This window comes from Hyperolius riggenbachi, chromosome 11, assembly GCF_040937935.1.
Source record: "Hyperolius riggenbachi isolate aHypRig1 chromosome 11, aHypRig1.pri, whole genome shotgun sequence".
Classification (NCBI taxonomy): Eukaryota; Metazoa; Chordata; class Amphibia; order Anura; family Hyperoliidae; genus Hyperolius; species Hyperolius riggenbachi.
In genome coordinates, this window is record NC_090656.1 from 246,513,746 (window position 1) to 246,539,255 (window position 25,510).

The window sequence follows — 25,510 nt, forward strand, 5'->3', positions numbered from 1 at the left end:
TTTCGAGGATATTGGCGTGGGATCATTTTCGAGGATATTGGCGTGGGATCATTTTCGAGGATATTGGCGTGGGATCATTTTCGAGGATATTGGCGTGGGATCATTTTCGAGGATATTGGCGTGGGATCATTTTTCGAGGATATTGGCGTGGGATCATTTTTCGAGGATATTGGCGTGGGATCATTTTCGAGGATATTGGCGTGGGAACATTTTCGAGGATATTGGCGTGGGAACATTTTCGAGGATATTGGCGTGGGAACATTTTCGAGGATATTGGCGTGGGAACATTTTCGAGGACATTGGCGTGGGAACATTTTCGAGGACATTGGCGTGGGAACATTTTCGAGGACATTGGCGTGGGAACATTTTCGAGGACATTGGCGTGGGAACATTTTCGAGGACATTGGCGTGGGAACATTTTCGAGGACATTGGCGTGGGAACATTTTCGAGGACATTGGCGTGGGAACATTTTCGAGGACATTGGCGTGGGAACATTTTCGAGGACATTGGCGTGGGAACATTTTCGAGGACATTGGCGTGGGAACATTTTCGAGGACATTGGCGTGGGAACATTTTCGAGGACATTGGCGTGGGAACATTTTCGAGGACATTGGCGTGGGAACATTTTCGAGGACATTGGCGTGGGAACATTTTCGAGGACATTGGCGTGGGAACATTTTCGAGGACATTGGCGTGGGAACATTTTCGAGGACATTGGCGTGGGAACATTTTCGAGGACATTGGCATGGGAACATTTTCGAGGACATCGGCGTGGGAACATTTTCGAGGACATCGGCGTGGGAACATTTTTGAGGACATCGGCGTGGGAACATTTTCGAGGACATCGGCGTGGGATCATTTTCGAGGATATCGGCGTGGGATCATTTTCGAGGATATCGGCGTGGGAACATTAATTAAAGGTAAGTACATTGTTAATTAAGAACATTGATGTGCTTTATTCGAAGTTGCGTTTTTATTTACATATAACTCTTTCTGGAAGCATGGACTGGTATAGCTCAGGGTGCGAAGCCCCATGCTGCCGGGGCTCCTGGCTATCCCAGTCTGCATGGGGGACAAGGGGGTTACAGAGGCTTGGGAAGGGGAACCTCAAGTCATTTTGTTTCCAATTTCCCACAATCTGAACCATTATTATTATTTTTTTTTTTTTTTTAAGTCGAAGCAGTAATCCATTCCACTGGTGATTGAAATTATGAACAATTTTGTCGAAGTTACTCGAAAACGGCCATTATGAGTAAATCTGGTTATGTCGGGGTAAACTGTTCTGAATCCCGATTTCCTCACAGTATCATGTCACATAAAGATGTGTTTCTATCCATTAAAGCGGAACTGTAAACTGCTTAAAAAAATTAGCTTCACTTAGCTGTGGCTACTGCCAGCCCCCAGCAGCAGACCTGCGCCCTCGCAGTCCTGGACCGATCCTCTGTTCCCCTGCTTTGGCTCACTTTTTTTTCCCGTAATGGCGGTTCACTTGTAAGTCGACATACATTGCGCCCTGGCCACGCGTATCCTATTCCTAGTATGTGTTCCTGTAGCCAGGAGCGTTCTGCGGTACCGCAGCACAAGAAAATCTCTACTGCACCTGCGCAGTATTTGTCCGGCTATGGGAACGTGAGCGAGGAGGCACGCAGGCGCAGTTCCCCCGAACTACACAAAGTGAATGTGAGCCGTAGAGTAGGCCCCGAGCATCGGTGAGTGGCTGCGTGGGGACAGGGCGGCTGCAGGGGGCTGGCAGAGGCCCCAGGTAAGTGAATCTCTTAATTTTTATTTTTTTTTAAGCAGTTTACAGTTCCGCTTTAAAGAGGAGCGGTCAGCCATACTATCTCAGAAATAAAAACACATGTATAAGTAGATAAATACTTGCTCTACTTACATATGTATTGCACTGTTCACGTTTTGATTTTAGTGATTTTTCTACAGTAAAAAAAGAGAAAAACCTTCTTAGCATTTCCCGTTTTAAGTATGGCTATTTTAAAGCCAATCTTGATGTCATTTCCTCCCTTATGCTGGGCATACACTGCCCAGATTCTTCTTATCAATCGAGCCGCTGATGGCTTGATTGATAATTTCCGACATGTCCGATCACCGCGTGGATAGATTCCCGGCTCGATCCCCGCGGGCGGGCAATAGGCAAAAACGAAGCGCTCATAAGCGCTGAGAAGGAAGTGCGCGCGGGGACGAGCGGGAATCGATGCACGCGCGGACGTGTCGGTGTGCCGGCATAAACGTGCTGTGTATTCCCAGCATTACTCTCCTCTGGCTGATTTCCCTATCCTTCACTATACAAAGTCCATTGTCTCAGCATGAGAAATATTGGCCAATCAGAGAGGAACAAAGGTGTGGGAGGGGAGAACAGGAGGGAAAGAGGCTTCAGCCAATCAGGCTGCATTAGTTAAGTGTGAGGGGAAGTACAGGAGCAAAAAAGGACAACCCAGCATTCCCTGCAACTTCCTTTTTTTGTGTACCAAATTTTGTGTGTACCAAATAAGTCAGGTAAACTGGGGAATGGTCATTTATCAACAAGAAAAGTAATAGTGATTTTACCTTTTGGATTGCCTGATTAGCATCCTTATTACTTGTTTACCAGGTAAAAATAAAAAATAGGTTTTTGATTTTATGCCAGACAGTTACACTTGAAGGGCTGAGCTAAGCCATGGGATCTGTGCTGCAGACAGTCTCGTAGTCTCATCCCTCTCCTCTCTCTCTGTACAGACCAAGATGCACGGTGTGGGGTTTGTGAAGATCCATGCTCCATGGAATGTCCTCTGCAGAGAAGCTGAGTTTATGAAACTTAAGATGCCCACTAAGAAGGTATGTGCTCACGACTCACACCTAGTCGTAAATAACTCCAGACACGTTTATATATAGTGCCCAACGCATGTAGATGGCATAGACTATAAAGCAATCCTAAAAGCACACCTGAAGTGAAAGGGAGATGGGGGGGCGGGGGGGGGGGGGGAGGCAGTGGGAGGGGGGGGGGGTGATGTTTACTTCCTTATAAGCAATACCAGTTGCCTGGCTGTCCTGCTGAGCCTCTGCCTCTAATACTTTTAGCCACAGCCCCTGAACAAGCATGCAGATCAGGTGTTTCTGACTGAAGTGTGACTGGATTAGCTGCATGCTTGTTTCAGCTGTGTGATTCAGACACTACTGCAGCTAAAGAGGTCAGCAGGACAGCCAGGCAACTGGTATTAAAGGAAAATGGGAAATGCATATCACAGGTTCTCGCTACAGGGGTCCTTTAATGCAGGAGCACAGAGAACTACCGGTAAGCTGAAAGCCAGCCACAGAGTCCCTTTCCTTCTCCCCAGACACTCGGGTTGGTTTGTAAGATGCGAAGTTGATACAAACCTAGCCCTCATGTGCGCAGCTTTGAAACGAACCAACAAACCTTGGAAACCCTAGCATTTTAAACCATTCTTAGAGGCAATAAATTACCCAGTGGCAGAGCTGATGAGCTGTGGGCCCTAGTGCAAGTTTTACATTGGGCCCTCCAAGCATTCTATACATAACAATTCATATGGTGCAACAAAACATGCCAAGGACATCCACAGTATGAGAGGTGTAAGCAGGGGAGGGGACATCCACAGTATGAGGTGTAAGCAGGGGAGGGGACATCCACAGTATGAGAGGTGTGAGCAGGGGAGGGGACATCCACAGTATGAGAGGTGTAAGCAGGGGAGGGGACATCCACAGTATGAGAGGTGTAAGCAGGGGAGGGGACATCCACAGTATGAGAGGTGTAAGCAGGGGAGGGGACATCCACAGTATGAGGTGTAAGCAGGGGAGGGGACAGCCACAGTATGGGAGGTGTAAGCAGGGGAGGGGACATCCACAATATGAGAGGTGTGAGCAGGGGAGGGGACATCCACAGTATGAGGTGTAAGCAGGGGAGGGGACAGCCACAGTATGAGAGGTGTAAGCATGGGAGGGGACAGCCACAGTATGAGAGGTGTAAGCAGGGGAGGGGACAGCCACCGTATGAGAGGTGTAAGCAGGGGAGGGGACAGCCACAGTATGAGAGGTGTAAGCAGGGGAGGGGACAGCCACCGTATGAGAGGTGTGAGCAGGGGAGGGGACATCCACAGTATGAGAGGTGTGAGCAGGGGAGGGGAGATCCACAGTATGAGAGGTTGTAAGCAGGGGAGGGGACATGCACAGTATGAGAGGTGTAAGCAGGGAGGGGACAGCCACAGTATGAGAGGTGTAAGCAGGGGAGGGGGCATCCACAGTATGAGAGGTGTAAGCAGGGGAGAGGGCATCCACAGTATGAGAGGAGTAAGCAGGGGAGTGGACATGCACAGTATGAGAGGTGTCAGCAGGGGAGGAGACATGCACAGTATGAGAGGTGTCAGGAGGGGAGGGGACATGCACAGTATGAGAGGTGTCAGCAGGGGAGGGGACATGCACAGTATGAGAGGTGTAAGCAGGGGAGGGACATGCACAGTATGAGAGGTGTAAGCAGGGGAGGGGACATGCACAGTATGAGAGGTGTAAGCAGGGGAGGGGACATGCACAGTATGAGAGGTGTAAGCAGGGGAGGGGGCATGCACAGTATGAGAGGTGTAAGCAGGGGAGGGGACATGCACAGTATGAGAGGTGTAAGCAGGGGAGGGGACATGCACAGTATGAGAGGTGTAAGCAGGGGAGGGGACATGCACAGTATGAGAGGTGTAAGCAGGGGAGGGGACATGCACAGTATGAGAGGTGTAAGCAGGGGAGGGGACATGCACAGTATGAGAGGTGTAAGCAGGGGAGGGGACATGCACAGTATGAGGGGTGTAAGCAGGGGAGGGGACAGCCACAGTATGAGAGGTGTAAGCAGGGGAGGAGACATCCACAGTATGAGGGGTGTAAGCAGGGGAGTGGACATCCACAGTATGAGGGGTGTAAGCAGGGGAGGGTACGGCCACAGTATGAGGGGTGTAAGCAGGGGAGGGGACAGCCACAGTATGAGAGGTGTATGGGTGGTTCCATGATGCAATATTATTCTATGCATATTAGTGTATTGTATGAGTTGTGTGACATTGCTTTTTTAAATGGTTTTATCTCTTTATATAGTGTTATGATGAATTAATAAATTGTTAATACTTTTCTCCATAAGTGTGGTGCTATTCTATGGGCCCTATTGTTTCCTCTTGCTGATCCTTTTAAACAATGCTCATTGCTTGGCTGTCCTGCTGATCCTCTGCCTCTAATACTTTTAGCCACAGCCCCTGAACAAGCATGCAGCAGATCTGACTGAAGTGCGACTGGATTAGCTGCATGCTTGTTTCTGGTGTGTGATTCAGACACTTCTGCAGTCAGAGAGATCAGCAGGGCTGCCAGGCAACTGGTATTATTTAACAGGAAATAAATATGGCAACCTCCAAATCCCTCTCATTACAGTTGTCCTTGAAACTTGCAGGACTTCTTGTCTCAGGCTGGATATATGCTTCTATACTTGCTGCTCTGAGCCGTATAGCATACCTCCCAACCTTTTGAGAGAAGAGGGACAATTAAGCCACACCCCTAACCACGCCCCTGAAATACCCCTAGTCACAGATACCGCAAAAATTTCATTAAAAAAAAAAGTGTTTTATAATTCAAACCACACTGGTCCTGTCTACCCTGGGTAAATTCTACTTCAAATTAATATTTGTAAAATAAGAAATATATGAAATTATCTGTACATCAGTCCTGATAGAGGGATCAATGAAGAGGAAAGAGGGACAGAAGAACTGGGTTCCCAAAGAGGGACTGTCCCTCCTAAAGAGGGACAGTTGGAAGTTATGTGTACGGGTCAGGATTGCAGACACGAGAGCCGTGAAGCTGCAGTATAACCGCTTTATATCCCCCTGACTGCTCAGAAGTGGCTTGCACTGGATAAATGCCGGCTTCTGCCGGAGCCCCGATTGATAAGCTCCTCCCCTGTGGTGCCAGTATAGACGAGGGCAGCCTATTAGTGGTGGGAAACCTACTGCCAAAACTGCACAGCCAGTAAATATTTAATGCTAATTTCAATCCTTTCAGAATCTCTCCAGCCCCTGGTGTTTCCAGGCCTGCGCACAATGTACATCTCATGCCAGCCACATCGTCCTCTAAGGAGCTTAAAGCTTCTGTCTAACGCTAAAGCACTTGTCAGTCCTCCGAGACGCTGTGATTATCAGTGGCAATCTCTAACTTGGGATGTGGTGTTCAGAGTATCAAGCAAATCGGGCGCATGCGGCTTCTGGACTAATCGGGCAACGCCATACACTTTAATTGAAAATATTGGCAAGCCGGCGCCGAAAGGGATATTTGAGCACCAGGCAAAACCCGATGATTAAAAAGAGAGAGGAACAGCGCCAATCTTTATCATCTAGAGACCGCAGCTGAGAGAAAACAGTGTCTAATGTTCAATAATGTAACTGAATCAGCGCAGGTCACAAGTAGGTATGTGATGCAATTCCACCATGCACCACATCTGAGGTATCAGGCCAATCAAAGGGAGTCCCAGCACCCAAAAGAAAAGGCTCACCAGGCAATAACAACCCACGTTATAAAGTTGTGTACATAGCATGAGGCTCCCAGTGGCCACAGGACTGTTCCAATCTTTATAAGATCGATGATCTATCATAAAGTGATAAAAAAACAGCAGTACTAAGTGTAGAGCGCTTTGAGGATAAATGAACCATAAAATCATAAGACCTAGAGTACTCCCATACAGGGCCCAAAGTTATGGGTACCACAAATTAAAATAGCGCATGTACACTGGCCAGCGGTAGGAACAAGAATGAGGTGTCGCTCGTCTCCTTCCAGACCGGTGTCACAAACTTGCGTCACCCGATGATGATCGTTTTTTACAGGGTTTTTTTTTCCTCTGGTCTTGAATGGATACTGAGCAGCTTTACAGAACACAATTGGTACTTACCCGGAGCTTCCTCCAGCCCACCGCAGGCCGCAAGTTCCCCCGGTATCCTCCTGGCTCCTACCCTGGTCCCGCTGGCGCCTCCGGCATTGGCGACTTCCACCTGAAGTTGCCGGCACGAGTCCCCGCCGTGCACGTTACGCGTCATCACGGCGGCCGTGACATGACCATCAGGAGCTGTGATGACAGTTTGGCCATATTAGCCGCATGCTTGTTTCAGGTGTGTGTGATTCAGACACTACTACAGCCAGAGAGAGATCAGCAAGACTGCCAGGTAACTGTGTTCTCCAAAAGGGAGTAAATATGGCAGCCTCTACATCACTCACTACAGTGCTCCTTTATGCTCTTAAAGGAAACCTGAAGTGAGAGGTGTATGGAGGCTGTCATATTTATTTCCTGTTAAACAATACCAGTTGCCTGGCTGTCCTGCTGGTCTCTCTGGCTGCAGTAGTGTCTGAATCACACACCTGAAACAAGCATGCAGCTAATATTGTCTGATTTTTCGTTAGACGCATCTGATCTGCTGTATGCTTGTTCAGGGGCTATGGCTAAAAGGCTAAAAGTATTAGAGGCAGAGGATCAGCAGGATAGCCAGGAAATGTGGCTTGTTTAAATGGAAATAAATATGGCAGCCTCCATATCACTCTCATTACAGTTGTCCTTTTAAAGGAAACCTGTAACAAAAAAAAAAGTTTCCCTGGGGGGATACTCACCTCGAGTTGGGGAAGCCTCCGGATCCTATCGAGTCTTCCCCCCCTCCTCCTGTGTCTCACGGCGGTCTCGCTGTGCCCCTCCGAACAGCGGGATGTAAATATTTACCTTCCCGGCTCCAGCGCAGGCGCAGTACTGGCTCTCTGCTCGGAGATAGGCAGAAATAGCCGATTGCTGTCGGACCGCTCCAATGCGCAGGCGACAGAGATCGGCTATTTCCGCATATCTCCGCGCTGAGCCGCAACAGCGCCCCCACTGGAGCCAGGGAAGGTAACTATCGTATTGCACAGCGTGACAAATTGACAGCTGTGCATTCCGTGGGCTGCAGCGAGACAGCCGTGGGACGCCTCATTAGGATCCAAAGGATTCCCCAACTCGAGGTGAGGACCCCCCAGGGGAACTTTTTTTTTTTTGTTAGTCACTTTAAAGAGAGTCTGAAGCCATAATAAAAATGGTTTTTTTCCTTATATGTAGCAGGGGCATGTGTGCCCCTGCTAAAACGCCGCTATCCCGCGGCTAAACGAGGGTCCTTTCCCCTCCAAATCCCCCCCTGTGCTGTCCGGGGAGCGCTTCCGTGTGAGGCGGGGCTATGAGCTGCAGCCCTGCCTCACACGCGGCTATCAGCGGCGGATCTCCGCCTCTCCCCCGCCCCTCTCAGTCTTCCTTTACTGAGAGGGGCGGGGGAGGGGCGGCGATCCGCCGCTGATAGCCGCGTGTGAGGCAGGGCTGCAGCTCATAGCCTTGCCTCACACGTAAGCGCACAGGGGTAGCAAAATCTACGACCAAGTTGGTCGTGATTTTGCAGGGGGGGGTGGATTTGGAGGGGAAAGGACCCTTGTTCAGCCGCGGGATAGCGGCGTTTTAGCAGGGGCACACATGCCCCTGCTATATATAAGCAAAAAAGCCATTTTAATTATGGCTTCAGACTCTCTTTAATGCCTCTGCTTGCAATGAGAGGGTTTCCATAGACAGAACATGTTGTTTGTGTATCTGTATCCTGATTGCAGCTTACAGACCCCTCTGCGTTCCTGACACTACATGAGCCTCTGGCGGAAGATGTCATATCATACTCCGTGTCACACCACACTGCTGCTCTGTGACGTGGCTCCTTAGCTCGGCCAGCTGCACACAGTATCCGATTATAAGACTCATGCTTGGGTCAGTGATCAGCCCACCTTATGACCATTTACCCGTCTGTCAAAAACACACACACACACACACACACACACACAGACACACACACAGACACACACAGACACACACACAGACACACACAGACACACACACAGACACACACAGACACACACACAGACACACACACAGACACACACACAGACACACACACAGACACACACACACACACACACACACACACACACACGCACGCACGCACGCACGCACACACACACACACACACACACACACACACACGATATGTCTCTCATAGCAGCTCCGGTGTCCCAGGATTCCCTTCACTGGAGATGCCGACCAAGCCAGGCCAGCATCATCTGCACCTGCGTAAAGCCGAGCCGCTCGTCATCGCCCTCACGTGGCCTGGCACGGTTGGCATCTCCAACGAGGGGGATACTGGGACACCGGAGCTGCTGCCAGGGGCTGGAGGAAGCCCTGGGTAAATAGTTCTGTTTGTTTTTTTATTTCATTCCTCGGACCTATCCTTTTAACCCCCTTGGCGTTGTGATTCTTTCCGGGTTTTTAGGATCTAAAAGCGGTGCAATTTTTTGCACCCTTTCAGACCCTAAAACCTGGAAAAAAATTCTGCCAGGGAGATCTGCAACAGTTCTGCACTCACCTCCCTGGCTCCAGTGCTGCAGTTATGCCTCCATCCTCCAGGTGGCGCTGCAACTCTAAAGTGAGCTTGCCGGACAGCCGTTGATCTCACCTGGAGGAAGCAGAGTCCTGGAGGAGAGGAAGAAGAATGGCGGCCTACGTCGGGATCCCCCAGGAGGTATGTAGAAACACCTGCTGCGCGCATTGTTCTGCACACGGCCTCCATCAGCTACCCCGAGTAGAGGTCGGGATTGCCGCTCTAAGCTGTGGTTTTCTGCCCCGACTCTAGCTCGGGATTAGCGCTAAGGAGGTTATTGCTCACCTTACATAGTTACATAGTTATTTGGGTTGAAAAAAGACATACGTTCAGCGAGTACAACCAGAAAACAAAGTTCAACACCAGCCTGCTCCCTCACATATCCCTGCTGATCCAGAGGAAGGCACAATACCAGCCTGCTCCCTCACATATCCCTGCTGATCCAGAGGAAGGCACAACACCAGCCTGCTCCCTCACATATCCCTGCTGATCCAGAGGAAGGCACAAAAGGCACAACACCAGCCTGCTCCCTCACATATACCTGCTGATCCAGAGGAAGGCACAACACCAGCCTGCTCCCTCACATATCCCTGCTGATCCAGAGGAAGGTACAACTCCAGCCGGCTCCCTCACATATACCTGCTGATCCAGAGGAAGGCACAACTCCAGCCTGCTCCCTCACATATCCCTGCTGATCCAGAGGAAGGTACAACTCCAGCCGGCTCCCTCACATATACCTGCTGATCCAGAGGAAGGCACAACTCCAGCCGGCTCCCTCACATATCCCTGCTGATCCAGAGGAAGGCACAACACCAGCCTGCTCCCTCACAAATCCCTGCTGATCCAGAGGAAGGCACAACACCAGCCTGCTCCCTCACATATCCCTGCTGATCCAGAGGAAGGCACAACACCAGCCTGCACCCTCACATATCCCTGCTGATCCAGAGGAAGGCACAACACCAGCCTGCACCCTCACATATCCCTGCTGATCCAGAGGAAGGTACAACCACAGCCTGCTCCCTCACATATCCCTGCTGATCCAGAGGAAGGTACAACCACAGCCTGCTCCCTCACATATCCCTGCTGATCCAGAGGAAGGCACAACACCAGCCTGCACCCTCACATATCCCTGCTGATCCAGAGGAAGGCACAACACCAGCCTGCACCCTCACATATCCCTGTTGATCCAGAGGAAGGCACATCAGCCTGCTCCCTCACATATCCCTGCTGATCCAGAGGAAGGCACAACACCAGCCTGCTCCCTCACATATCTCTGCTGATCCAGAGGAAGGCACAACACCAGCCTGCTCCCTCTTATATCCCTGCTGATCCAGAGGAAGGCACAATACCAGCCTGCACCCTCACATATCCCTGCTGATCCAGAGAAAGGCATAACACCAGCCTGCTCCCTCACATATCCCTGCTGATCCAGAGGAAGGCACAACACCAGCCTGCACCCTCACATATCCCTGCTGATCCAGAGGAAGGTACAACACCAGCCTGCTCCCTCACATATCCCTGCTGATTTAGAGGAAGGTACAACACCAGCCTGCACCCTCACATATCCCTGCTGATCCAGAGGAAGGCACAACATCGGCCTGCACCCTCACATATCCCTGTTCATCCAGAGGAAGGCACAACACCAGCCTGCACCCTCACATATCTCTGCTGATCCAGAGGAAGACACAACACCAGCCTGCACCCTCATATATCTCTGCTGATCCAGAGGAAGACACAACACCAGCCTCCTCCCTCACATATCCCTGCTGATCCAGAGGAAGGCACAGCACCAGCCTGCACCCTCACATATCCCTGCTGATCCAGAGGAAGGCACAACATCAGCTTGCACCCTCACATATCCCTCTTCATCCAGAGGAAGGCACAACACCAGCCTGCACCCTCACATATCTCTGCTGATCCAGAGGAAGGTACAACACCAGCCTACACCCTCACATATCCCTGCTGATCCAGAGGAAGGCACAACACCAGCCTGCTCCCTCACATATCCCTGCTGATCCAGAGGAAGGCACAACACCAGCCTGCTCCCTCACATATCCCTGCAGATCCAGAGGAAGGCACAGCACCAGCCTACTCCCTCACATATCCCTGCTGATCCAGAGGAAGGCACAACACCAGCCTGCTCCCTCACATATCCCTGCTGATCCAGAGGAAGGCACAATACCAGCCTGCTCCCTCACATATCCCTGCTGATCCAGAGGAAGGCACAACACCAGCCTGTTCCCTCACATATACCTGCTGATCCAGAGGAAGGCACAACACCAGCCTGTTCCCTCACATATCCCTGCTGATCCAGAGGAAGGAACAGCACCAGCCTGCACCCTCACATATCCCTGCTGATCCAGAGGAAGGCACAACACCAGCCTGCACCCTCACATATCCCTGCTGATCCAGAGGAAGGCACAACACCAGCCTGCACCCTCACATATCCCTGCTGATCCAGAGGAAGGTACAACACCAGCCTGCTCCCTCACATATCCCTGCTGATCCAGAGGAAGGCACAACACCAGCCTGCTCCCACACATATCCCTGCTGATCCAGAGGAAGGTACAACACCAGCCTGCTCCCTCACATATCCCTGCTGATCCAGAGGAAGGCACAACACCAGCCTGCTCCCTCACATATCACTGCTGATCCAGAGGAAGGCACAACACCAGCCTGCTCCCTCACATATCCCTGCTGATCCAGAGGAAGGCACAACACCAGCCTGCACCCTCACATATCCCTGCAGATCCAGAGGAAGGTACAACACCAGCCTGCTCCCTCACATATCCCTGCTGATCCAGAGGAAGGTACAATACCAGCCTGCTCCCTCACATATCCCTGCTCATCCAGAGGAAGGCACAACACCAGCCTGCTCCCTCACATATCCCTGCTGATCCAGAGGAAGGCACAACACCAGCCTGTACCCTCACATATCCCTGCTGATCCAGAGGAAGGCACAACACCAGCCTGTACCCTCACATATCACTGCTGATCCAGAGGAATTTACAATGCCAGCCTGCTCCCTCACATATCCCTGCTGATCCAGAGGGGAAGGCACAACACTAGAGTTGGGCCGAACCTCCGATTTTCCGCGGAAGGTTCGGTTCACGTTAAAGTTCGCGAACCGCAATAGACTTCAATGGGGATGCGAACTTTGAAAAAAAAAAATTATGCTGGCCACAAAAGTGATGGAAAAGATGTTTCAAGAGGTCTAACACCTGGAGGGGGGCATGGCGGAGTGGGATACACGCCAAAAGTCCCCGGGAAAAATCTGGATTTGACGCAAAGCAGCGTTTTAAGGGCAGAAATCATATTGAATGCTAAATGACAGGCCTAAAGTGCTTTAAAACATCTTGCATGTGTATACATCAATCAGGTAGTGTAATTAAGGAACTGCTTCACACTGACACACCAAACTGTTCACTGAACAGAACAGGTATGCAGTGGCGGGTTCACTGAACAGAACAGGTATACAGTGGCGGGTTCACTGAACAGTACAGGTATGCAGTGGCAGGTTCACAGAACAGGTATGCAGTGGTGGGTTCACAGTACAGGTATGCAGTGGTGGGTTCACAGAACAGGTATACAGTGGCGGGTTCACTGAACAGAACAGGTATGCAGTGGCGGGTTTACTGAACAGAACAGGTATGCAGTGGCGGGTTCACAGAACAGGTATGCAGTGGTGGGTTCACAGAACAGGTATGCAGCCAGGGACAAGCTAAGCCTAACTAATCTTTCCCTATGAGAGACAGTCTGCAGCAGCTCGCCCTACTCTCACTAATGCAGGCACACGAGTGACCGTAATGGTCGCCGCTGCCTGCCTTTTAGTAGGGGGGGAGTGGCTCCAGGGGCTAGTGTAGCCTAATTGGCTACACTGGGCCTGCTGACTGTGATGTAGAGGGTCAAAGTTGACCCTTCATGGTGCATTATGGGGCAAACCGAACTCCTGCAAAGGTTCGCCTGCGGGACGCGAACGCGAACCATTGAAGTTCGCATGGAACCGTTCGCAGGCGAACCGTTCGGCCCAACTCTACACAACACCAGCCTGCACCCTCACATACCCCTGCTGATCCAGAGGAAGGCACAACACCAGCCTGCACCCTCACATACCCCTGCTGATCCAGAGGAAGGCACAACACCAGCCTGCACCCTCACATATCCCTGCTGATCCAGAGGAAGGCACAACACCAGCCTGGACCCTCACATATCCCTGCTGATCCAGAGGAAGGCACAACACCAGCCTGCACCCTCACATATCCCTGCTGATCCAGAGGAAGGCACAACACCAGCCTGCTCCCTCACATATCCCTGCTAATCCAGAGGAAGGCACAACACCAGCCAGCACCCTCACATATTCCTGCTGATCCAGAGGAAGGCACAACACCAGCCTGCTCCCTCACATATCCCTGCTGATCCAGAGGAAGGCACAACACCAGCCTGCTCCCTCACATATCCCTGCTGATCCAGAGGAAGGCACAACACCAGCCTGCACCCTCACATATCCCTGCTGATCCAGTGGAAGGTGAAAAACCCTTACAAGGCATGGTCCAATTAGCCCCAAAAGGGAAAAAAATCCTTCCCGACTCCAGATGGCAATCAGATAAAATCCCTGGATCAACACTCCTGGGCAATACCTGAGAGGGACTCCACTGGCTGCAGCATGCTTGTTGCAGGGCTGTGACGCCACTGGTTGCATGCTTGTTGCAGGGCTGGGACTCCACTGGCTGCAGCATGCTTGTTGCAGGACTGGGACTCCACTGGCTGCAGCATGCTTGTTGCAGGGCTGGGACCCCACTGGCTGCAGCATGCTTGTTGCAGGGCTGGGACTCCACTGGCTGCAGCATGCTTGTTGCAGGGCTGGGACTCCACTGGCTGCAGCATGCTTGTTGCAGGGCTGGGACTCCACTGGCTGCAGCATGCTTGTTGCAGGGCTGGGTCCCCACTGGCTGCAGCATGCTTGTTGCAGGGCTAGAACTCCACTGGCTGCAGCATGCTTGTTGCAGGGCTAGGACTCCACTGGCTGCAGCATGCTTGTTGCAGGGCTGGGACTGCACTGGCTGCAGCATGCTTGTTGTCAAAACATTCTTCAGCGTTCAAACCTTTGTCTAAAAATCTTAACCCTTTCAGGACCGACTTGGTTGAAATCTGTTGTGCTCATGGTTGTGAGCCTCTGATACGACGTAGATTCCACTGACTGCGGTCCGCGCGCTCCCGCAGCGATCGCACGTACCCGAGGCTGGAGATTAAGCTGTTAATTGCTTAATCTCCTGGCATTGGTCAGGAGCCGCACCAATTGGCTCCTGATCACAACGATCATTAAGATATACAAGTGCGTTACTTGTCCACGTTCGCTCTGACGATCGTGGTGCATGTCCTTTCTCAGCAGCCAGCCCCATACTGAAACATGTTCCGGCCTAGCTTGATGATGACAGCAGGCTGGGACCCCGGTACATGCTTCAGTATGGGGCTGGCTGCTCATCGCTGCAGAGTGGGAGAGGTGAGTAATACTCGCCCAGCATCGCTTCTTGCTGCTGATCTCTGCATGGGGGGAGGGAGGGGGGATCACTAGAATATAAAGGAATGTTTCCGGTTAGGAGGTGCAACAGTAGATCACCAGGACTTAACTAAAGGGGGGGGGGGGGCACTAGATCACCAGGGAAATGGGATCCTCTCATCCTTGAAGGATTTCCGAGTTGAACAAAATTAATGCAGCATTACTTATCTGGGGCTTTTTCCAGCCCCTAAAAGTCATTTAGGTCCCTTGCTGCAGTTCTGGTCCTCTCCTGGGGCCCACTGGCAGCCTTTAAGGATCGGCCACACCCGATGGGTCGGTGTCTTCTGCGCATGCCCCGCGTGAGAACACGCCCATGTCGCCAGGAGCGTACACTATCGCACAGACGCAGTGTGCTCCCGATCACATGGGCATGCTTAGAGGCTGCCAGCGGGAACCAGGAGAGGGCCGCAACGGCGGCCAGGGATGCATATGACATCTCAGGTAAGTAAAGCTCCGTTTATATTGTCCAACTCCGAAATCCTTTAATAGGGGGGGGGGATTTCATGCTGGTTCTGAAAGGGTTAATAAACTTCAGGTGTCTTTTTTTTTTTTTTAGGGCTGGTTCAGACGGACGTTTGGAGGCGTCGCGTTCATTGGCGTCGCGGTGGCAATGCGTTCGGGCTTTCAGCAGCGTTCGCATTGCGTTCGGATGCGGTCGCGTTTTTTCTTCCCCTAGGGGGACATTACCAGTCGCAGTTAACCGCCCCTGGAAGCAGCATGTAGCTTCCAGGGGCTCCTTGAACGCCAGTGAAAATCGGGACCCGAACGCCGCGTTCGTGTAAACGCGCGTAAAAGCTTGGTACAAACGCTCCCATTCACTTGAATGGGAGCGTTTAACGCCAAGCCTTGAACGCTGGCGGTAAACGCTGCACAAGCGTCCGTCTGAACCAGCCCTTAATGAGGCGCTAGTATTGATTTGTGGAATCCAGCATGGCTTCCCCTCCCTCCCCCCCCAACCCATTCACATGAGATTATGTAAAGAAGTGAATTTATTCCACTCATTAAGAAGGAAACAAGGGGAATTTATGACTACGGATCATAGGCAACTCTTCCTGAAGAGATGATGTGTCTGTAGAACTTCGGACCACTTTAACAACTGTTATAGTCCCGCCCCCTTCTGCTGCTGAGAATTAGTGATGTCATGTCCAGGAGAACACACGACCATCACTCCTGACTGAGTATATTGGACACCTCTTCTGCTGCAGCTGTACCTGCATTCCTGGCAGTGAAATGGACCACCACGTCTGCGATATCATGGCATCCCAGTTATGGAATTTATGACTCCACCAAGAGCAAGACTTACAAGGTGGTATCTCCCACCCCTCCCAAGAAAGATAGTATGACCCATCTCAGGACCAAGAGCTGACCAGACCAGACCTGCTTGTGAGAACCTTTCCTTCGCTTTTATGTTTTTTTTTTTTTTATAATCCCAGAAACCACTTCATGTTTCACTAGAGACCTCTTTCCGCTGCGTATATATTGGACTGACGAGTCACCAGGCAGGAATCCAGGACCAGGAGGTGGTCGGTTTGCTGCATGTGTGAACAGGCTTATTGACGTGACTGTTGCAGCTAAACCTCTGCTTTTGAAAGTAGAATCACACCAGGCATGCTGGAGCCGAGCAGAAGTGTATTTATGTACCGTATATACACGAATACAAGTCCACCTCGTGTATAAGTCGACTCCAATATTCAACCCTCTTAAAGAGACACTGAAGCGAGACTAAATCTCGCTTCAGGTCTTATATATAGCAGGGGCACGTGTGCCCCTGCTAAAACGCCGCTATCCCGCGGCTTAACGGGGGTCCCTTTACCCCCAACCCACCCCCCGCAAAAGTTGGTCGTAAAATGGTCGTAGGGAAAACTCTTCCTGGAAGCAGGGCTAACGGCTGCAGCCCTGCCTCCCAGCGCGTCTATCAGCGGCGCATCGCCGCCTCTCCCCCGCCCCTCTCAGTGAAGGAAGACTGAAAGGGGCGGGGGAGAGGCGGAGATACGCGCTGACAGACGCGCGTGGGGCAGGGCTGCGGCGGTTAGCCCTGCCCCAACCAGGAAGCGCTCCCCCGCTGCACGGAGGGGGTTTGGGAGGACAGGGACCCCCGTTAAGCCGCGCTATAGCGGCGTTTTAGCAGGGGCACGCATGCCCCTGCTAGCTATGAGGTCTGAAGCGAGATCTATTCTCGCTTCAGACTCTCTTTAAGCTGGATTTGTTATTGGCACGAATATAAGTCTACGCAGCAAAGTTAATGACTGCACTTAGGGCTCAGGAGGGGTTAATGCCTGCAGTGCATATAGTATTGCAGCCATTAACCCCTCCTGTCCCTTAAAGAGACACTTAAAGAGAACCTGTACTGAGTAAAAATATTTAAAATAAACACATGAGGTAACTTCAAATGAACATTACATAGTTACCTTGCCATCAGTTCCTCTCAGAAGCTCACCATTTTCTTCTTACAATGATCCCTTCCAGTTCTGACAATATTTTGCCAGATCTGAAATATATCAGTTGCTGTCAGTAAAATATCAGTTGCTGTCAGTTATAGATGAGAGGAAAACTGATGTACCAGGTAATGTCTATGTTTCCCTATGGCTCAAGACACTGAGGAGTAGACTACATGGAAGGTAAGTATGACTTGTGTATGCTTATTTTGACTTTTAATTTCAGGTTTTCTTTAAGCCAAAAAAATAAAATAAAAAGTGTTTTACTCACCTGGGGCTTCTACCAGCCCCCCGCAGCCGTCCCGTCACCTCGCAGTCACTCGCAGATCCTCCGGTCCCCCGCTGCCAGCTACCAGCCCCCCGCAGCCGTCCCGTCCCCTCGCAGCCACTCACTAATCCTCTGGTCCCCCGCTGCCAGCTAGTTTTGTTTTTACCGACAGGCCCGTCAGGACTGGCCATGCGTAGCTTTTTCCGCATTCCCGACTGTAATAAGCGCTATTGCGGGCCGCAACGCATACAAAAATACGCGTTGGCGCATTACAAACGCGCAGATATGTGGCAACGTATTTTTATACGCATTGCGGTACGCAATACCGCTAATTACAGTCAGGAATGCCGAAAAAGCTACGCGTGGCCAGTCCTGACGGGCCTGTCGGCAAAAACGAAACTTCTGGCTTAAGGTTCACTTTAAGTGCAGCCACTAATGTCACTATCAGTACACACATTACTCAGTGTGCTCAGTGTTGCCTGTGACTCGTTGCCTGTGACTCATATACTTATATGAAGTAAATCAGTCCTAAATTTTTCAACTTATACTTGAGTATATAAAGTAGTATAAGTGCAAAAAATGTTTTGTAATAATCAAAGGATGTGGATTTAAGGACCCAAGCTAGCATGCATATAACTGCCATCAATGATGTATACAATTCATATATGGATGGCCTGATGCATGTTTCGTGGTCCAGCGACCACTTCTTCAGAGACGTGTACTATTTGTCTCTCTCTTCTTCAATAGAATACGCTAAAAATAAAACCAGGCACATCTGTATGTATACATAAGGCTATATGTATGTATCAGGGCCGGGCCGAGGCATAGGCTGGAGAGGCTCCAGCCTCAGGGCGCAGTGTAGGAGGGGGCGCACAATTCATTCAGCTGTCATTCCTAATTGTGTATGAAGCAGAAAGAAATAAGAAAAGGGGATACATAGCAGTGACTGCAAGCCAGATAACTAGATATTAAGGTGTTGGGGAGGTTGTGGGCCCTGTGGCCCTCTTAGTCTAATAGCAATCCGTGTGTGACAGCTGAGGTGGGAGGGATGGAGGGGCGCACTTTGGTGTCTCAGCCTTGGGTGCTGGAGGACCTTGTCCCTGCTCTGGTATGTATACTTAAGTACTTGCCTCTGAAGAAGTGGTCGTTAGACCACGAAATTAAGTTAGGCCACTTGCAAGCAAACCTTGCATGCCATATGTGAAATGAATAAACATTGTTTTTATGAAATAGGACTGTGCTAATTTCCCATAAATTAAATTACATTTTTCCTATACCTATAACAAGCTTATTAACCTCTCCTGTCCTATTCCGGACCCCATATACAACACTACAACCTACATTGCTTTCAAGTAGACAGGCAGTATTCCGGGCCGGCAACTAAAAACTAGACGAAGCCGTTTTGCCAAAAGCAGTAAGAGATGTTGGTGAGTTTGTTTTATGATAGAAATACTTTATTATAGGTTTAAATTAACTTAAAATGCATGTAAATCCCCCTTGGTTCCTCTTTAAGTTAAAGAGAAACCGCAACCAAGAATTGAACTTCATCCCAATCAGTAGCTGATACCCCCTTTTACATGAGAAATCTATTCCTTTTCACGAACTGATCATCAGGGGGCTCTGTATGGCTGATATTGGGGTGAAACCCCTCCCACAGTGTGATGTCAGGACCATGGCCCTGGCAGTTTCCTCTCTGTGAACCTCATTGCATTGTGGGACATAACAGCTGTTTACTTAAAGCTGTTTCTAACTGCCAAAAAAGCAAGCAGAATCTCCTTCCAATCACCTGCCAGCAGTAAAGATGTCACAATGTGGTAAATGTCAGAATGTAAATCAGGGAGAGGAAAGATTTTACAATGGGAAAACACTGACTAAATCATTTATACATAATTATTGTAAAAATGAAGCTCTTTTTTTATTACATTATTTTCACTGGAGTTCCTCTTTAAGGCTACTTACACACCAGGATGTTGCGTTTAGGGGACGTAATAGTGCACATAACGTGCCCCTAACGCAACGCTTGGTGGTGATGGAGCAGGACGCTACCAAGAGCCGCGTTACAAGCAGCTCTTGGTGCGCCTGCTCTGTCGGAGGCACTGCGGAGACCACGTGAGCGGAGCGCTCCGCATCACGTGGTCCCGCCAGCCAATTAGCGGCCGCTCCTAAGAGTAAACACTGCAAGTGCAGTGAATGCCAAGTAGCCATGTGCCTGGCTACGTAGCGGCCTTTCCCCGCCTCCTCTCCGCCCCTAAAATAAAAAAAAACACCTGTACTGAGCATGTGCAAACAGTCTAACACGGCTTAGCCGGGTGTAAAGTACTGCATGCAGTACGTTATGTAGACGTGCTGCGTTACTGTGTAACGCAACGTGGGCACTGTGAACAGCCCATTGATTTTTCATTGCTGTGCAGTGGGTGTGCGTTACAGGCTGCTCTAATGTGCGCCTGTACCGTCCCACTGTGAAAGCAGCCTAAGAGTTAGGTTCCTCAGAGACTGCTCTAATTTGTAGTCTCCTTGTCTACTTGGGATTTGTCCAGCGTTGATAATCCTGGTCACGGTTTTTGGTCATTTATGAGCTGTGTTTTGTCCTCTGTGTATTATGTTGGTCGCCGATCCCTGTGATATTGAGACCGTTGTGGTTCATTCTGCTGTGGAAGTCTCCTCAGCTCTTTCTTCTTGTTTTTGTTTTCTATGAACTTTTCTATAATTGATCAATCTTCCCATGTATGTGTTTCAGATGTACCACATAAACCAGAAGCAAGGTCTGATGCAGAAAATCAACTCTGTCATCCAGAAAATAACTGAACCCATCCAGCCCAAAGTAGCCAGCCCTCATCCGCAGACCGTCAAGCACCTCTCCTACCCCTTCTCCAGGGAAAAGCAGCACTTGTAAGTATGCCGCCCTCTGCAGGGCGCACATGGAAAGGACAGGAAGTGAATTTACAGGACAGGAAGTGAATTAATCAATGGTTGAGGCCTAGTAGGCGGAGTCATCCAGGGATTTCTTATGTTTGTAGATTTCAGAGCTGAGGAGTCACCTGGGCTAGTGCTAGCTAATCCAACACTGCCTGGACATCTTGCCACCCCTCACAGTAGTAAGTATGCATGGACACAAGAGTTGTGAGATTGCCACGACAACCTGGCAACTGCCATCTTTTATATTACCAGCATTATTTCAAACTCATCCTGTTTGCTAAACGAAGGCTGTAAATATGCACAGACCCAGAAGCACCTGTGGGTGGCGGCTTACTGCCGTGGTTGTAGTCTGCACACACAATTATTTTTAAAATCGGGGGTTTCCTGGTTCAATAGATGTCAGCGGTGTAACGCTATGGGGCATCGATCTTCCGTCCCAGCCCGGCCTCCATCAATCAATCAATACATAAATTAATCAAGATTTCCTATCGGCTTGATCATTTCAATCCATTTCGGGCGCAAATACATCAAAATCTGGCGGCCATGTTAGAGCATCTATTTCTGTTAGAGCGGAAAAATATTGATGCGTGTATGGCACCTTGACAGATATTCATGAGATTGGTTCAGATGTCAGGAATGGCCACCTGAATAGTCCTCTCTACAGCCTCCCCAGGAAGTGTTTGAGCAGCCAGTGTTTGCCCAGGGGGGGGGCAATCATGTGTAGGGTAGCAGGAAAAAAGGGCGCTGGCTGAGGTTGGACGAAAAGGCAGCTGCCATAGACTTTAATGCAATTATCATTAATTAGGAGCTTGCAATGTTAGTTTTTAGCATATTATTTCGTCTGTATGTAAAAATTTTACGTTATGAAAGATATCATTTCTATGTGTAAAAGGGTGTTACTGCAGAGGGTGTGGTTAGAGTTAGGCACCACCAGGGGGAGTGGTTAGGGTTAGGCACCACTCGGGCGGTGGTTAGTTTTAGGCAACACGGGGGGGGGGGGGGTTAGGGTTAGGCACCACCGGGGGGGGGGGGTTAGGGTTAGGCACCACTAGGGGTGTTTGGGCTAGGCACAACTGGGGAGGTGGTTTGGGAGCACTAGGGGAGTGGTTAGTTTTAGGCACCACCAGGGGAGGGTTCTGTGTGAGAGTAGGGTTGGGTTAAGCTGTATTGTTGAATTACGTAACGATTTTTAGCGTTAATATTTTCTCAGGATTTTTTCTCGTCTGTATTTATGACAATTATCGTTAACAAAGTTTGACAATGATGTTTATCGTTATCATATTTCGTTATCCAACAGTGCCATTTCATTTTCAAGCCGAGACCTTTTTTCACGGCGCCCTTTTCTCATGCACGCATGTGGATAAAGAAGTCAATAGAGGCACCCAGGGGAGATCAGTCAGTCCCTCCCATCAGATGAGTAAAGCAGAGAGCAGGGATATCAGTCCCTCCTTCCCATCAGATGAGTAAAGCAGAGAGCTGGGGGACCAGTCCCTCCCTCCTATCAGATCAGTAAAGCAGTGAGCTGGGGAACCAGTCTATCCCTCCCATCAGATCAGTGAAGCAGTGAGCTGGGGGACCAGTCTATCCCTCCCATCAGATCAGTGAAGCAGTGAGCTGGGGGACCAGTCTATCCCCTCCCATCAGATCAGTGAAGCAGGGAGGCCAGTCCCTCCCTCCCATCAGATGAGTAAAGCAGAGAGCTGGGGGACCAGTCTATCCCTCCCATTAGATCAGTGAAGCAGTGAGCTGGGGGACCAGTCTATCCCTCCCATCAGATCAGTGAAGCAGTGAGCTGGGGGACCAGTCCCTCCCTCCCATCAGATCAGTGAAGCAGAGAGCTGGGGGACCAGTCTATCCCTCCCATCAGATCAGTGAAGCAGTGAGCTGGGGGACCAGTCTATCCCTCCCATCAGATCAGTGAAGCAGTGAGCTGGGGGACCAGTCCCTCCCTCCCATCAGATGAGTAAAGCAGAGAGCTGGGGGACCAGTCTATCGCTCCCATCAGATCAGTGAAGCAGTGAGCTGGGGGACCAGTCCCTCCCTCCCATCAGATGAGTGAATCAGAGAGCAGGGATATCAGTCCCTCCCTCCCATCAGATGAGTAAAGCAGAGAGCTGGGGGACCAGTCTATCCCTCCCATCAGATCAGTGAAGCAGAGAGCTGGGGGACCAGTCTATCCCTCCCATCAGATCAGTGAAGCAGTGAGCTGGGGGACCAGTCTATCCCTCCCATCAGATCAGTGAAGCAGAGAGCAGGGAGATCAGTCCATCCCTCCCATCAGATCAGTGAAATCAGGCCATCCCTCCCATCAGATCAGTGAAGCAGAGAGCTGGGGGACCAGTCTATCCATCAGATGAGTGAAGCAGTGAGCAGGGAGATCAGTCCCTCTCTCCCATCAGATGAGTGAAGCAGTAAGCAGGGAGATCAGTCCCTCCCTCCTATCAGATTAGTGAAGCAGAGAGCAGGGAGATCAGTCCCTCCCTCCCATCAGATCAGTGAAGCAGAGAGCTGGGGGACCAGTCTATCCCTCCCATCAGATCAGTGAAGCAGTGAGCTGGGGGACCAGTCTATCCCTCCCATCAGATCAGTGAAGCAGAGAGCAGGGAGATCAGTCCCTCCCTCCCATCAGATGAGTGAAGCAGAGAGCAGGGAGATCAGTCCCTTCCTCCCATCAGATGAGTAAAGCAGAGAGCTGGGGGACCAGTCCCTCCCATCAGATCAGTGAAGCAGAGAGCTGGGGGACCAGTCTATCCCTCCCATCAGATCAGTGAAGCAGTGAGCTAGGGGACCAGTCCCTCCCTCCCATCAGATGAGTGAAGCAGAGAGCAGGGAGATCAGTCCCTCCCTCCCATCAGATGAGTGAAGCAGAGAGCTGAGGGACCAGTCTATCCCTCCCATCAGATCAGTGAAGCAGTGAGCTGGGGGACCAGTCTATCCCTCCCATCAGATCAGTGAAGCAGGGAGACCAGTCTATCCCTCCCATCAGATCAGTGAAGCAGAGAGCTGAGGGACCAGTCTATCCCTCCCATCAGATCAGTGAAGCAGGGAGACCAGTCCCTCCCTTCCATCAGATCAGTGAAGCAGTGAGCAGGGGGACCAGTCTATCCCTCCCATCAGATCAGTAAAGCAGTAAGCAGGGAGACCAGTCCATCACTTCCATCAGATCAGTGAAGCAGAGAGCAGGGAGATCAGTCCATCCCTCCCATCAGATCAGTGAAGCAGTGAGCTGGGGAACCAGTCTATCCCTCCCATCAGATCAGTGAAGCAGTGAGCTGGGAGACCAGTCTATCCCTCCCATCAGATCAGTGAAGCAGAGAGCAGGGAGACCAGTCTATCCCTCCCATCAGATCAGTGAAGCAGAGAGCAGGGAGATCAGTCCATCCCTCCCATCAGATCAGTGAAGCAGAGAGCAGGGAGATCAGTCCATCCCTCCCATCAGATCAGTGAAGCAGAGAGCAGGGAGATCAGTCCATCCCTCCCATCAGATCAGTGAAGCAGAGAGCAGGGAGATCAGTCCATCCCTCCCATCAGATCAGTGAAGCAGAGAGCAGGGAGATCAGTCCATCCCTCCCATCAGATCAGTGAAGCAGAGAGCAGGGAGACCAGTCTATCCCTCCCATCAGATCAGTGAAGCAGAGAGCAGGGAGATCAGTCCATCCCTCCCATCAGATCAGTGAAGCAGAGAGCAGGGAGATCAGTCCATCCCTCCCATCAGATCAGTGAAGCAGAGAGCAGGGAGACCAGTCTATCCCTCCCATCAGATCAGTGAAGCAGAGAGCAGGGAGATCAGTCCCTCCCTCCCATCAGATCAGTGAAGCAGTGAGCTGGGGAACCAGTCTATCCCTCCCATCAGATCAGTGAAGCAGTGAGCTGGGAGACCAGTCTATCCCTCCCATCAGATCAGTGAAGCAGAGAGCAGGGAGACCAGTCTATCCCTCCCATCAGATCAGTGAAGCAGAGAGCAGGGAGATCAGTCCCTCCCTCCCATCAGATCAGTGAAGCAGGGAGGCCAGTCCATCCCTCCCATCAGATCAGTGAAGCAGATCTGCCACACCCTTATTTAGAATTTATTAACCACTGACTCTTTGAAATGTTAATCTGATTAAACCTGAATCTATTTTCCAAGATCGCTAACCTGGCAATAATTTCACTCAACAGGTTCGAGATGTCAGATAAGGAGTCATTTTTTGACAGTAAAACAAGAAGTACAATTGTAAGTGCAAAATTTTCACAACATTATTATACCACATACCGCTTTATGAAGAGGGAAGTTGTCCAGTACCCCGATATAAAAAAAAATATTGTTGTTAGAAAAGGTTCCAGTTAAGGGGACCTTAACTGAGAGGGATATGGGTGTTTCCTTTTAAACAATACCAGTTGCCTGGCAGTCCTGCTGATCTCTTTGGCTGTAGTAGTATCTGAATCACACACCTGAAACAAGCATGCAGCTAATCCAGTCTGACTTCAGTCAGAGCCCCTGATCTGCATGCTTGTTCAGGGGCTGTGGCTAAAAGTATTAGAGACACAGGATCAGCAGGAGAGTCAGGCAACTGGTATTATTTTAAAAGGAAATATCCATATCCTTCTCAGTTTAGGTTCCCTTTAAGTACTCCTTGACTCGTTAACTAGTTCCTGAAAAACGAATCGTAGAGACCATTGCAGTACACCTGCTAGCGCTGTGGGGGGCGCATGCGTACATGTGAATGTGCGTATGGTTACGTTCCGCTGCCAATGGGCTGGCAGAAAGTGGTTACAATTCTTTTAAAAACATTTCTTTGTGCTTTTAAAGAGGCTGTAGTGACATTTAGTAAATAAATCCGGATACTTTTACATGAAATATTCTGGGTTAAGCATCAGAAACACTTCCGGCAGCTATAGATTGCTGTATAT

General features: G+C 50.3%; 1 protein-coding gene across 12 annotated transcripts in view; it reads left to right on the forward strand.

Annotated features, from left to right (window-relative positions):
- The window catches only part of ANO1 (anoctamin 1), a 1,209,699-nt gene that overhangs the window by 1,063,340 nt on the left and 120,849 nt on the right, over positions 1–25,510 (forward strand). For all 12 annotated transcript variants that reach the window (XM_068260041.1, XM_068260039.1, XM_068260043.1 and 9 more), the window contains 3 exons: positions 2,732–2,830; positions 20,442–20,593; positions 24,779–24,833. In XM_068260041.1, coding sequence (XP_068116142.1) covers positions 2,732–2,830; positions 20,442–20,593; positions 24,779–24,833 — 306 coding nt within the window. The remainder of the gene's footprint in view (positions 1–2,731; positions 2,831–20,441; positions 20,594–24,778; positions 24,834–25,510) is intronic.